Source organism: Mandrillus leucophaeus, unplaced genomic scaffold, assembly GCF_000951045.1.
Source record: "Mandrillus leucophaeus isolate KB7577 unplaced genomic scaffold, Mleu.le_1.0 Scaffold220, whole genome shotgun sequence".
Taxonomy (NCBI): domain Eukaryota; kingdom Metazoa; phylum Chordata; class Mammalia; order Primates; family Cercopithecidae; genus Mandrillus; species Mandrillus leucophaeus.
Genome location: NW_012102255.1, coordinates 1,660,152 through 1,673,488, shown reverse-complemented (window position 1 = coordinate 1,673,488; position 13,337 = coordinate 1,660,152). Strand labels below are relative to the sequence as shown.

The window sequence follows — 13,337 nt, the reverse complement described above, 5'->3', positions numbered from 1 at the left end:
TTTGAATTTCACTGTATCTCTAGTTTTTGTTGAGCTAATGCCTCTTTTCTGTTCCTGGAAAATCAGCCTGAGAGATGAAAGCTAATCCAAATGTTACAATAGAGTGAGCACCGTCACCAGTCCTTTTCTGCTTTGCGTTTGTCAGTTTTCATGTCATAAAGTCAGGTAATTTATTCTTGTTCTGGTTATGTTAAACATTTATTAATATACATGGAAATTGGTTGTTGTCTTTGTGTATAGGGTTATATGGAAAGGATTAAACCAATGGTGAGAGATGGAGTTTATTTCCTATATGAGGCCCTACATGGACCACCAAAGAAAATCTTGGTAGAAGGTGCAAATGCAGCACTATTAGATATTGATTTTGGTAAGTAAGATATGATTTATAGTTAAGGGAGGTTAACTGAACCCTAAGTAGTTAAGATATAAATAAGTAATGTTAGCATTAAGGAGTTTTAAAACAATGTTTTTAGCTTGTATGTTCAGGAATGATGAAAGTTTGTCATCTTGTGGCACTCTTTTTAAAGGAATATTACAGAACACACAATACATGTGTTAAGTTCCCTATTTTATTAGAAAAATAAAATCATCATTTGAGTTCAGTAGGTCTGAGGTTCTGTAAATTGTGGTTTTCATTGGTTTATGGTTCAGTTTCAATGCCTGGAACTGTAAGGTAAGATAAATTCTGTGGAAGAATATGCATCTTTAATTCAACCTTTTAAAAATGTGTACATTATTATTAAGCAAGATTTATAAAAGCCTATTTATATAAATTAATTCCCTGAGCATGAGACTCTGAATTCAGAGCATTTCCTTTATCTTCAAAAGGTTAATTAATGCTTAACTTCTTTCTTCAAACTACTGCCTCATTAGTTTGTTGACCGTTTCATTTAAATATGATTTCTCATGATTAGTCTGATTGTTCTCAGCTTTTACTGACATTTCATGGGCTTTTGTCTCCAAGTAAACTGTTGAAGAAAGTGTATTTCTGTGTAGTAGATACGTATTTTTTATACCGTACTATGCCTAGCCAGTCCGGAAAGAAAACAGAGTGTCTACTTGGTGGAGTGAATAGTTAAATATGAATGAGACCTTTGGGGGTGAGAAAGTATGCCACTCTTTAACTAGCTCTTGTAATTTGAGGGTTATTCCCTAAGTAGAGATTAAAAGCTGGGGAAATGTTGAATACTACAAAATTCTTGTGTTGCCATCACTCCAGATTGCTACAACACTTTAAATATTCATATGAGGGAGTCATATTTGTTTTACACTAACAGGGAACTCTGAAAACATGTAGATGAGTTTCAGCATTAAATTTCTTCATAATCCATTAAGTGAGTAGCTACCGTAAAGAGCTGAGTCAGTAACTGTACATGCATTCAAGGAGCCGCTCTGGTAAGCACTTCAGTTAAAGCTCTAACCTCATTTTTATATCATTACAGCTAAAATGAATAAAAAGTAAAACATTGGGACTTTGAGGGGGCAGTTACAGTTCAGATCTGTTAGATACCTAAATATACTCAAATGTAGAATTATAATGGTATTTCTGTTTTAAAATGTGTTGTTTATGTGTATAGTATATTTTAATGTCTGGTTCTGTTTTTAGGGACTTACCCTTTTGTAACCTCTTCAAATTGTACTGTTGGAGGTGTTTGTACTGGTTTGGGTATGCCCCCTCAAAATGTTGGAGAAGTGTATGGAGTTGTGAAAGCTTATACAACTAGAGTTGGTATTGGTGCCTTTCCTACAGAGCAAGAAAATGTAAGCCTATTTTAAGTAAATAATCAAAATGTATGAAAAATTCATTCTTCTTTTTTTTTCTTAATGAATTATTGTCTCCTGTACCTTTCACTCAATTTGTAAGATTGGTCAGAACAACGTTTTCCTAAATACATAATTTTGGCTGGACATGGTGGCCTCTGTCTATAATTCCAGCGCTTTGGGAGGCAGAGGCAGGCAGATCACTTGAGCCCAGGAGTTCAAGATCAGCCGGGGCAACATGGTGAAACCCTGTCACTAAAAAAAATACAAACATTAGCTGGGTGTGGTGGCGAGCACCTGTAGTCCCAGCTACTGGGGAGGCTGAGCAGGAGGATCGCTGGAGCCCAGGAGGCAGAGGTTGCAGTGAGCTGAGATGGCACCATGGCACTCCAGCCTGTACAACAGAGCGAGACTCTTTCTCAAAAAAATAAAGTCAACAAAAATAAACAAAAACTGTGTAATTGTAATGATGCCAGACTATAAGAGATAATGAAATGATAGCTTTAAGCAGAAAGGGGCAAATCAAGGACTTGGGTAGATCATAGGAAAAACAAATTGTAGGAAGTGACCTTAGCTTAGATATTTGAGCATGTTTTTGATCTTAGTTTTCTTCAGAAGGGCATTATGATATCAATGACTTCTTAGATATGTTTGCCTTATGGTTTCCAGGAAGGAAGAATTGGCTGGATTCGTTTATTTAATAAATACTCAGTTTTTTTCTTAATCTGTCAATCTAAATTTTAGGAAGTTGTCTGTATAACATTGTAAAAAATACTGACTTTAAAAAATGGTAGTAAATGAAGCATTCCAAATAATGCCTCCCTCAGATAAAATCCATCATCTCTGTGGAATTCTATCTTCAATTTAGTTATTACCTGAAAGATGTTTATCTCACAGAGGCTTTGCTATGGTCTCTAGTATATATTATTCCATCAAATATATAGCACTGCTATTCTAATCCTAAAGTTCTATTTTCTCTTCTGTAGGAAATTGGAGAATTACTACAAACAAGAGGTAGAGAGTTTGGTGTAACCACTGGAAGGAAAAGAAGATGTGGCTGGTTGGACCTCGTTTTGCTCAAATATGCTCATATGATCAATGGATTTACTGCGTGAGTATTCTTCAGAAACATTTAAAAATATTTCAGGAAATCATAGATGATTAATGGCCATAGGTTTAATTTTGTGGAGTACCTTAATAGGAAAATTTCACTCTTTAGACTCCATATTGAAATTGTAGTGCCAAGCAGAAGTAGACCAAGATATAGGGGGAAGGGTACACAAGGAGAGGGACCCCAAGTTATCCTCCTAGACATCCAAGGTTGTTGAAAAGAATCTTGATACTCTTACATGTATGTAAGTATAGAGGCAGGCAGAATAGGGTACATAGTCAGCCAGCTGGATAGATAGGTGAATAGATAGATAGGTGGATAGCACAAACACCATGAGCATGTACAGAGGGGAGGCGATGTACCTAGTGATTAGCGCATGGGCTTAATGTCTGAGTTCCTGGATTCAGATCTCAGATCTTGCATTATGCGTGTGTGGCTGAGCAAGTTAATCATTCTCTGCCCCTGTTTTATCCTCTCTAAAATCTATATAACAGCATTACCTACTTCATAGGGGTGTTTTTAAAATTAGGTGAGAAACGTAGAGTCTGTAGCACACTGCCTGGCTAACCGAAAATGCTCAGGAAAAGTTAAGTTGTTATTAATGCTTATACATGAATAGGTAAATAAATGTGTTCATATCTGTGTTAGACTGAACTTCCAGTAAATAACAATAAGGTTAAAAATAAAATTTTTGGACGAGAATCCCAAATTTAGTTTGTTATCTAATTTCCACAGATTTTCTCTTTAAAACCTGTTTTCCGGTCAGTTTGTTGGGAAATTTTGATGTATCATGAAGAGGTCCTTGATGTGGTTTTTCTCACTCTTCTTTGACAATTTCTGACCAGAAGGGTAGAGGTGATGGTAACCAGAGTGAAGAACTGAGGGATGCTGGCATGTGTGTAAATGTACATGTATCTTAATCATCCATGTAGTGTAGTGAGTTCTGCTGTGTTCCACGGCCACAGTGCAACCTTAACTCCAGGCAGTCCTCCCGCAAATACATGTTGTTTGTTCATCAATCATAAGAAAGCTGATCTGGGCATGGTGGCTCATGCGTATAATCTCGGCACTTTGGGAGGCCGAGAGGCAGGAGGATCGCTTGAGGCTGGGAGTTCGAGACCAGCCTGGGCAACTTGGTGAGACCTTGTCTCTACAAAAAATACAAAACAATTAGCTGGGCCTGGTGGCACACGCCTGTAGTCCCAGGTACTCAGGAGGCTGAGGTGCAAGGATGACTTGAGCCCGGGAGGTTGAGGCTGCAGTGAACCATGTTTGTGCCACTGCAGTCCAGCCTGGATGACAAAGTGAGACTGTCTCAAAACAAACAATCAAAAAAGAAAGCAAAATTCCTCAGTGAAAATCTATTACAATTACTAGCAAAAGAACTCAGTGTACGTTGTCCTCTAGTGTCTTCTGTGTGGCACGCTTTAAAATCTAATCCTAACCAGTTTTCAGAATTGCTTTAGAACTTTCAGCTTTGCATGAATTTTTCTTTACTCCTGCATTAATCAAATTAGATAGTAGAGCCTTTAAGAGTTTGCTCTTTTAACATTGCCTTTTCTTCCAAAATTAGGTTGGCACTTACCAAGTTGGATATTTTGGACATGTTTACGGAAATCAAAGTTGGAGTTGCTTACAAGTTAGATGGTGAAATCATACCTCATATCCCAGGTATTTTCTCGTAGGCAATATCTAAAGGATACTATAAGGTGAATGTATTATAGCAATTTCATAAAGCTCTTCCATATAACTTGTGATAGATAGATAGCAACAGGCTTGATATGCCCTTTATGATTTGTGCAAATTAGCTCACTTATTATTAGTTATTTGGTTCATAGATAATACTTATTTAGGTGTTGGGTCACAACAAGCATGTGCTCAAACTCAAAAGAAAAAACATGGACCTCTGAGCCCAGCCATACTGCTCTTGAGTCTCATTTGCCCTCCTTTGAAAGTAGTTTCCATGGAGGTGTTTCTCCCTTCCTTGGGAAAGTATACCACTCTTTGGAGTGGGTAAGAAGAGGGGTAAGAAGAGCCCTTGTCTTGTTAAGCTGATTCTCAATACATTAGCCCTCCCTATCCTTCAGGCCCCATGAATGACTTTCTCTGCCCTTTATTCTATAGTAGTCATTTGATAAGGATTAGGAATATGCCAAATGAAGGAATATTGACTAGCTTAATAAAACTTGATGAGCCGGTAAGTTTTGTGACTACCTTATGACCACTGTTTCTTAGGAATTAAGGATAGCTCTGAGTTCTTAGAAATTAAATGCATATTATCTTTCCTTTTCTTACATGTATGTAAGTATAGAGGGAGTCTAGATATCTTATAAAAAAGTATCTACTGCCAATTGTAGGATAATATTCACTTGGAAAACTGGCTGTTCCAATATATGTTATATCCTGGTTCTTAATTCTATTTACAAAGCTATTTCAAGAGTTATAACTTCAAACACCAAAGAGAATAGTCTAACCAAGTATAATGACATGTGGCAAGGTCTACCATAGAGAACATTACAGCAAATTCTTTTAATTAAAATATTAAAAACTAACAAAACAGATAAAACTGGTCAATTTCATGTGTTTAATTTTAAAGCTGTTCTTGGTCAAGATCCCCTTGAACCACTCTTGAGATGAGATTTGTATCCAAGAAGTGCAGTAGAGAATGCTTTCAGCAGTAGCGTTTGTGAAAGAAGCAGAGGGACTAGTTGAAATGCAGTGCAGCCCATCCCATTGGGAGCCACAGAGCTAGGGTGGCCCTTTAGAGTTGTACTAAATTGAGGCAAGTAGCCAGAACTTTGTGCCTCTGCACAACTAGCCACTAAATAAGAGCTGTTCCTCAAGTGAGGTAGCTCCCTTTGGCCAAGAGCAGTTCCTGGAGAGGGACGGAGCTATGAATCAGCAACATGCAGTACTCCCCACCAGTAGCAGAGAGTGCTTAAAGAGGGTAAAATAAGTTGACCAGCCTCTGGGAATAGCTCCTGTAGGATTCTGGTGGTTGTCTTTCCTAGGGAAGCTTACAAGAGGAAGGTTAGTGGTGTAAATTAGCCCCTACCCTGGCTATCACAGCGGGAAAGTAGAAGCAAGAGTCCTATTAAGCTTAAAGCTAAGGCTCCCCCTGTCATGTTGGATTTCATGTGCCAAAGCCAGCAGGCAGGGAATGGAGTCACTAGAAGAGGTAAATGATTCTGATCAGCATCTCCAATATGCTTTTAAACCCACTGGTGAATTTTTATTTCTAGAATTTCCATGTAGTTCTCTTCTCTACTTTCTATTTCTCTACTGAGATTCCCTATCTGTTCACTCAGTAACAATGAAATTTTCTTAATTTATGTTAGCTACCTTTTTTCTGTTAGTCTAACATTTAGACCATCTCAAGTCGAGTTTCTCTTGACTATTCTTTTCCTTGGTTGTGGATCACTGTTTCTATGCCTAATGACTATTGGTTGACTATTAGACATTGTGGATGATATATTAAAGAGACTCAGATTCTGTTATCTTCCTCTGAATAGTGTTGATTCTTGTTTTAGGGGACAATTGAATTATTCACTGATCATCTTGAACTTGTGTAGTTTGGTTTTATGCTTTGTTATGTAGTTACATGGAAAACCCAAGATGTTTTTCAAACTTTAAGCTGGTATAAGTCAGTCTCCAAATTTTGTCTCTTCTATAGATCTTGGTTTTTGGCTTCATTATGGGGGGTTTGTCATAGGTTTCACTCAAGGGCGTGGCTTTTATTCTTAAAGAGCAGCCTTTCTGGTGGCTCTGCTGGATACCAGGAGAGTTAAAGTATAATAATGAGGTCTCTTCAATCCAGCAGTGCTGGGGCACCAGTGCTCCCTGTCCCTCCATTTTCAGAAGCACTGCCTGGCTTCTAGAGTCTGGTCGAAGTCCCCCCATTGTGTAGCAACTGAGGTCTGGGAAGCCTCTGCTGGTCCTGCTCTTGCCTGTGGCGTCCTCCTGTGGCCATGGGACTCTCACATGGACTTCTCGGGGGCCCTTCTCTCTGCAGCTCCTCTCTGATGCCTGGCCCTGCTGATTCTGGCTGCTTCAGCTTTCCTGAAGTCAGCTGTCTACCTCCCCAGGTCAGTGGAGCTGCCATCCTCTGTTTACACCAGTGTTCTGAACTGTGGTCAGGAAATTGTTCCTAGGCAGAAAGTTGGGTGGCTTCTGGGCTTGCTTGTGAGTTTTCTCTCCCAGGAGCCATGGCTTGGTGCCTGCCTGTTGTCCACTGCCTAGAAGGAGTTGTCATTTTCAGAACTGGTTGGGAACTGTGTATTCTATGATGACTAGAAATGGAAGCCCCACTGATTCTCTTAATTCCTCCTACCACCTACCACAGCACTTCCGGCATACCTACTTAGTATGGTTCATTACTTTTTCTAAGCTTCCAAGAGCATTCCTAGCAGGATGTTTTCATCATCTCTGTGTCATGCATCATGAGAGGATATTCTCTTACCAATATACTCTTACTCAACTTTGTTCTACCACCTGCTGCCCCCCTTGACCCAGCATCCCTCAGGATCCAGTTCCATATACACACTCTTAGTGCCTGCTGGCAAATGTTGGCTTGTTCCTGCAGATCTTTTAGAATATAGTATCTTTCCTTCCTTAGTAGGCCCAGTACTTCCTTAGCCAGGTTACATTGGGACCTGAGCCTAGTTGCTTACCAGAAGGGGGAAGGTGAAGGTAGATGTGAGATGGGTACTGCTGCCTTGCAAGACAGAGGCCTCTTCATCATCTTCAAGCAACAGGATGCCACAACCTTTAATAGGAAGTAGTGGGACATTTTGCAAACCCAGAGAGTTTGGAAAATCTAGGGATTCAGGATTTTGAGGTACGTCAATTCAGATGTCCCATTCAGAGTCTCAGGGCCCCACTTTTTCCCAAACAAAGCTCTGACTTTGCCATAGCAAACTTGCTGGATTGCAGAATTCCGGTTTTTCTGGAGCTTTGCAGTCTATATGATTGAATTCTTATCTTAATCCTCGTCTTGTTTTGCTCTCTGCTATAGGAGATGGAATTTCGTCTAAGTTCTGCCAGACAGGTTGCATTATCTTTCTCCAGTTCCTGAATAGCATTCATCAAGAGCCATCCAGTTCTCTTGTTCCGCTGTGCTCAAATCTCAATGCCTCAGATAGAGGCTATCCATACTCTATTTACCCCAGTGATAGTCCTCATTGCCAGCCAGCCAGCTAGCCAATGATCCTGCCTCTTAGTTCTCGTTTTAGAGCTATCTTCCTCTGACCGTTCCTGGTGCCAGCTATCTTAGATTGAGTTCCCTAGGAAACAGACTCCAATGTAGAGATTTGCACATAGGCGTGTTTGCTCATAAGTACACTGAGCAACAACATCTGTGAGGGAGTGGGAGAAGCAGGATTATGCAGAGGGAGAAATTGCACTGCAATATAGTTGTAAACAAGCCTTCGCTGATCCCATAGGGAGCTCTGGAGCTAACATAGCCCTTGACAGTTGTCCCAAATTAAGGTTAAGTGCCCAGGTTGTTTCTGTTCCCACATTGACAAGTCAATGGATATGGGCTGCTGTGGGGCAGCAACTCCCTTTGGTGGAGGGCTAGTCCTGCAGAGGCTCTGAACTGTGCGTGGTCAGCAGGCAGAGCTCCCACAGCCCTGAGTCTTCAGAGAAATCTGGGCAGAGTACCATAGCATCCACTCTATTGACTCAAGTCAAAGAAACTCTTCTTTAGTACATTTTCAGTTTCCATTAGGGGATACAGAGAAAATAGGTGGAATGATGAAGAAAATTTCAAGCAGAACCATAGATTTCTCAGAAGACAGCAGGTATGCAGGCCTTCTTTCTGTGAGGTTGCTGTCATTATGCAGATCTACAATCCCTATCAATAGAATGGAAATTCAATAAGCTTTAAAATTGGAAAGTTTTAAGTTTAGCACCCAGATTCATTTGGCAGCAAAACCAGACTTGAACTAATGTTAGTATTACATAATCTTTATCCTCTTATAGCGAATAATCATATGTGTTGCTGCAGAAATATGTTTGATTATAGAATACTACCCCAGATGGTATTTGCACTGTTTTACCTTTATACTACCTGAAGAATTCTAAATCCCAGAACGTATCTGGCTCCAAAGATTTTGAAAAGAGATTCTGAACCTGCAATATATCAAAAAGTTGTCTGACAGTAAGCAGTGTGTACCATGAACAAATGTCCTCTTTAACTTTTAGCAAACCAAGAAGTCTTAAATAAAGTTGAAGTTCAATATAAGACTCTCCCAGGATGGAACACAGACATATCAAATGCAAGGGCATTTAAAGAACTACCTGTTAATGCACAAAACTATGTTCGATTTATTGAAGATGAGCTTCAAATTCCAGGTAAACATAAAAAACACTTTGTGAATGACTGTCTCTACTTTTGTTTTTTGTTTTTTGTTTTTGAGACGGAGTCTTGCTCTGTCCCAGGCTGGAGTGCAGTGGCGGGATCTCGGCTCACTGCAACCTCCGCCTCCCGGGTTCAAGCTATTCTCTTACCTCAGCCTCCCAAGCAGCTGGGATTATAGGCATGCACCACCATGCCCAGCTAATTTTTGTATTTTTAGTAAGAGACAGGGTTTCACCATATTGGCCAGGCTGGTCTCTCCTGACCTCGTTGATCTGCCCACCTCAGCCTCCCAAAGTGCTGGGATTACAGGCATGAGCCATCATGCCCGGCCGACTGTCTTTTCTTTTAACTTACCTGTCTGCCTTTGAAATAGAATAAAGGAAAGATCGTTGTTACTTTACAGAGTGCACATGATTTGCATAAATGCCCAGGAAGATCTAAAATCATAATTTTATTCCTTAAAGTAAATATAGTGTTCATCTTTATAGAAATAATAGATTACTTCTCACCCTTTCTGACCCTGTCTTTAATCCTTAGTCTTTTTTTTTTAATCCTGTGACATTGTCTCATTCCTTTCTTCCTCTTAATAACAAATCCTCGTGTATCTCTACCACCACCAAAAATGGTTTGTGTTTTTGGGGGATTAAAAACGGTTATGGTTTGGGTTAAACTACCCTTGAGATTTAGAGTTTCCTGAAAATACATTGGGAAGTAATAGGTATAGAAAATGGGAAATCTCACTAGAAAAAATGTAAGAAAAGAATTCTTAAAAATAGTTAAGACTGTTTATTAAAGAACACATGTAAGATGGCGAGGGAGTTAGGCATAACAGCGTTATGGCTGTATCTAGTTATGTGAAGTCATTCTTTTAACAGATGGCTTTTTCCTTATATCCTTTTGTTGGCATTGATGGGTATTTGAAGGATAAGAAAAAGTGAAGTGTGTGGGATGTGTCCTCCATATAAAATCGATTATGCACTTACTCTGATTTTGCCTTGTGGTTCATTTGTATTTGTGGTTCGTTTCCAGCATGATTCCTCCCTCCTAGCTTGATGTCAAATTTAGTAAGCATATTTGCTTACTGCTCTTAGTCAGCATTTTCTTGAAATATAAACAGCAATGAATGTAACAGAAATCTGTAAAATACCACAAAGGTTGATCCTAACAGTACCTTAAGGAAGCTGGTAATTCTGCAAATAATCTAAAACCATGTGGTGCAGATGATTCGATTTCCATAGACTCACGTAGTGGGCAGTTTCTGAGGCTGTGCAAATTAAAATCATATTCTCATCTAGATGTTTAAGATGCTTATCTTGGCCAGTTATCAGGAACTCGATCAGACTTTCTGTAGGTCTCTGCTGGTTTTGGTCAATATTTTACTATCCTAAGTCATTAGAAATGAGGAAATTGAAAATATTGCACAGTTAAAAAGGGAACAGTAAGGCATACTATCCTGTGCCGGGTCTTGTTTGTACATCCTGTTTAGAAATAGGCACAGTCTGCTAACAGAATAGAGAACATCAAAAGGGCACTTAGGGAAAAGTTATGGTGATACTGAGAAAAGGGGGGGACACCTGTTTTTTAATCCCAAAGAGTGAACATTACAAATGAATTGATGCAGTTCCTTTTCTCTTTGTTTTCTCCAGTGAAATGGATTGGTGTTGGTAAATCCAGAGAGTCGATGATTCAGCTCTTTTAATGATTGCCAGTAGCACAAGAAACACTCCTTGAGAGGGAGAGGAAAAGACTTTCTTAAATATTTCATTTATGACCTGCAAATTCAAAAATAAAGACATTGAAGTAAGTTTGAAGCCCTACAGTTGTTTCCTGTCTTTTCAGATGGATGCCTATTGTGGAGATTAACTTTGGCATATTCCAGTGTCAGCTTTCCTTAGCTGGAATTGCCAAATCATTTGTTGCTCCTGCTGCTCTCATGGTGCCACGTTTTTTTTTTTCAATGTTTAGTAATAGTATCATCCGTGTTGTTTGATATCTAAAGTAGAATTACTTTTAATGTAGTTTTTCTTCATTATTGTCATTGCGTGTTCTTAAGTTTTACCCCATTAGATGGTAAGAACAATTAATGCAGTTTTGCACAAATATTTTTACATTCTGATCATTCAATTCTGTTATTGTAATTTTGTTGTTGGAAACAAATGATGGAAACATAGGGGTTCTGTAAACTTTTGTAATGCTATGAATTCTGTTTAAATTTTGGGCTGTTTATTTTCTGCTGAGACCATTGCAAACCTGAGCTTTGGCGGGTTGGGAGGGGTTATATATTCATGGGTCCTTTAATTTGTACAGAGCACAGAACTGATTTCTCTCTGTCAGTGATTTAATACATTGAACATTGAGTGAAATGTTCAAAGAGAAAAGATGTTTCCCAAAACAACAATGTTTATGTTAAAAATAGTCATTAAAAGATCTGTTGTAATATATGGTGGATATTTTTCTTTAATTTCAAACATTACCTCTGAAATGTATATCTTTTCTTTTTTATCTTACCATTAGTTTTAAATCTAGTGGACTGGTTTTCAACATTGTGCCTGCCGATATGCCTACAAAATCATCTGTAAGTGTCAAAATGAACCCAAGCTGTTAGCCATAATTTTGATTATGCCTTTATTTCTCCTTTCTTGAAAAAAAAAAAAAAAAAAGGTGTTATTTTGACAATTAGGCATAACATTGTTTTGTAGATTATCTTTTAATGAACTATTTTACATGTTAAATTAGGTGCCACTTAAATTTATTTTATTATACCATCAATAGCTGATTAAAAGAACCAAATATTTCTAGTATGCTTTGCGTATTGTGTTTTTGTTCTACTAAGAGAGGTTAGTAATACTAGTATATAGGAATGAGCTTTATCTCTGTAGTGTAATACTTAGTTCAAGAAAAATTCTAAAATAGGAGCAGTATCATTAGACTCAGTAAGTATAAAGAACAGTACAGATTATCCTACAAGCCAATTATTGATCAATAATGACTTATATGTAAAAGTAATTTATAATGAATATATAATTTCTGTTTAATAGAAAATGAATGGGCTTTTAAAGTCTGCATTCTTATCTTGGTTACAAGTATTGCACTACTAAAATGTATTTTTAGTAATGGTTCAGAAACAGATACAAAGAACCCATTCTCCTTTTCAAGTATAGGTGTTAGACTCTACCTAGGTATTGGGTATGCAGTGGTGACAGGAGCACAGTCTTCCTGAAACTTACTATAGTGGGGGACAGCATGGCAACCAAATAGAGATTTATGAACAGTAGCTACATGCTGCAGTGGAAAAGTACAAGGTCTGATGGATGAGAATCTAGTCTTAATTTAGCAGGGGTTGGAGAAGCCATTAATGGAAATAATGTCTTAACAGACCAAGCAGATGAGTACAGAGCAGACAGCGGGACATGTACTGTACAAAGGCCCAGAGGCTGGGAAGAATTTGGAAAGTTGGAGCAACTAAACAAAATGAGTGAGGGGCTGATGAGATTGATTAGCTTGGCAGTAAATTCAAGGAGTAAAATCATGGTGTGTGTGTGTGTGTGTGTGTGTGTGTGTGTTTTGAGGCAGAGTCTCGCTCTGTCACCCAGGCTGGAGTGCAGTGGCGCGATCTCAGCTCACTGCAACCCCCACCTCCCGGGTTCAATCGATTCTTCTGCCTCAGACTCCTGAGTAGTTGGGATAGCAGGCACATGCCACCACGCGTGGCTAATTTTTGATTTTTAGTAGAGACGGGGTTTCACCGTGTTGGCTGAGCTGGTCTCGAACTCCTCACCTCAAGTAATCTGCCCGCCTCGGCCTCCCGAAGTGTGAGATTATAGGCATGAGCCACCACATCTGACCAAAACCATGTTTGACATGAAAGAAGAAGACTATAATATAATACAAGACATACAGTAGTTCCCCCCTTATCCATGAGAGATACGTTCAAAGACCCGCAGTGGATTCGTAAAACTGGGGGTAGTAGTACCAAATCGTATATGTACTATTTTTTCCAATTACATACCTGTGATAAAGTATAATTTATAAATGAGGCATAGCATAAGATTAATAACTAATAATAAAATAGAACAATTATAACAATGTACTACAATAAAAATT

General features: G+C 38.7%; 1 protein-coding gene across 2 annotated transcripts in view; it reads left to right on the top strand.

Annotated features, from left to right (window-relative positions):
- Window positions 1-12,034, top strand: part of ADSS (adenylosuccinate synthase) — a 43,028-nt gene extending 30,994 nt beyond the window's left edge. For both annotated transcript variants that reach the window (XM_011981172.1, XM_011981171.1), the window contains exons 8-13: window positions 241-367; window positions 1,607-1,761; window positions 2,748-2,872; window positions 4,446-4,543; window positions 9,077-9,226; window positions 10,880-12,034. In XM_011981172.1, the coding sequence (XP_011836562.1) occupies window positions 241-367; window positions 1,607-1,761; window positions 2,748-2,872; window positions 4,446-4,543; window positions 9,077-9,226; window positions 10,880-10,932 (708 nt within the window). In that variant the 3' untranslated portion in view covers window positions 10,933-12,034. The remainder of the gene's footprint in view (window positions 1-240; window positions 368-1,606; window positions 1,762-2,747; window positions 2,873-4,445; window positions 4,544-9,076; window positions 9,227-10,879) is intronic.
- Window positions 12,035-13,337: the final 1,303 nt, after the last annotated feature.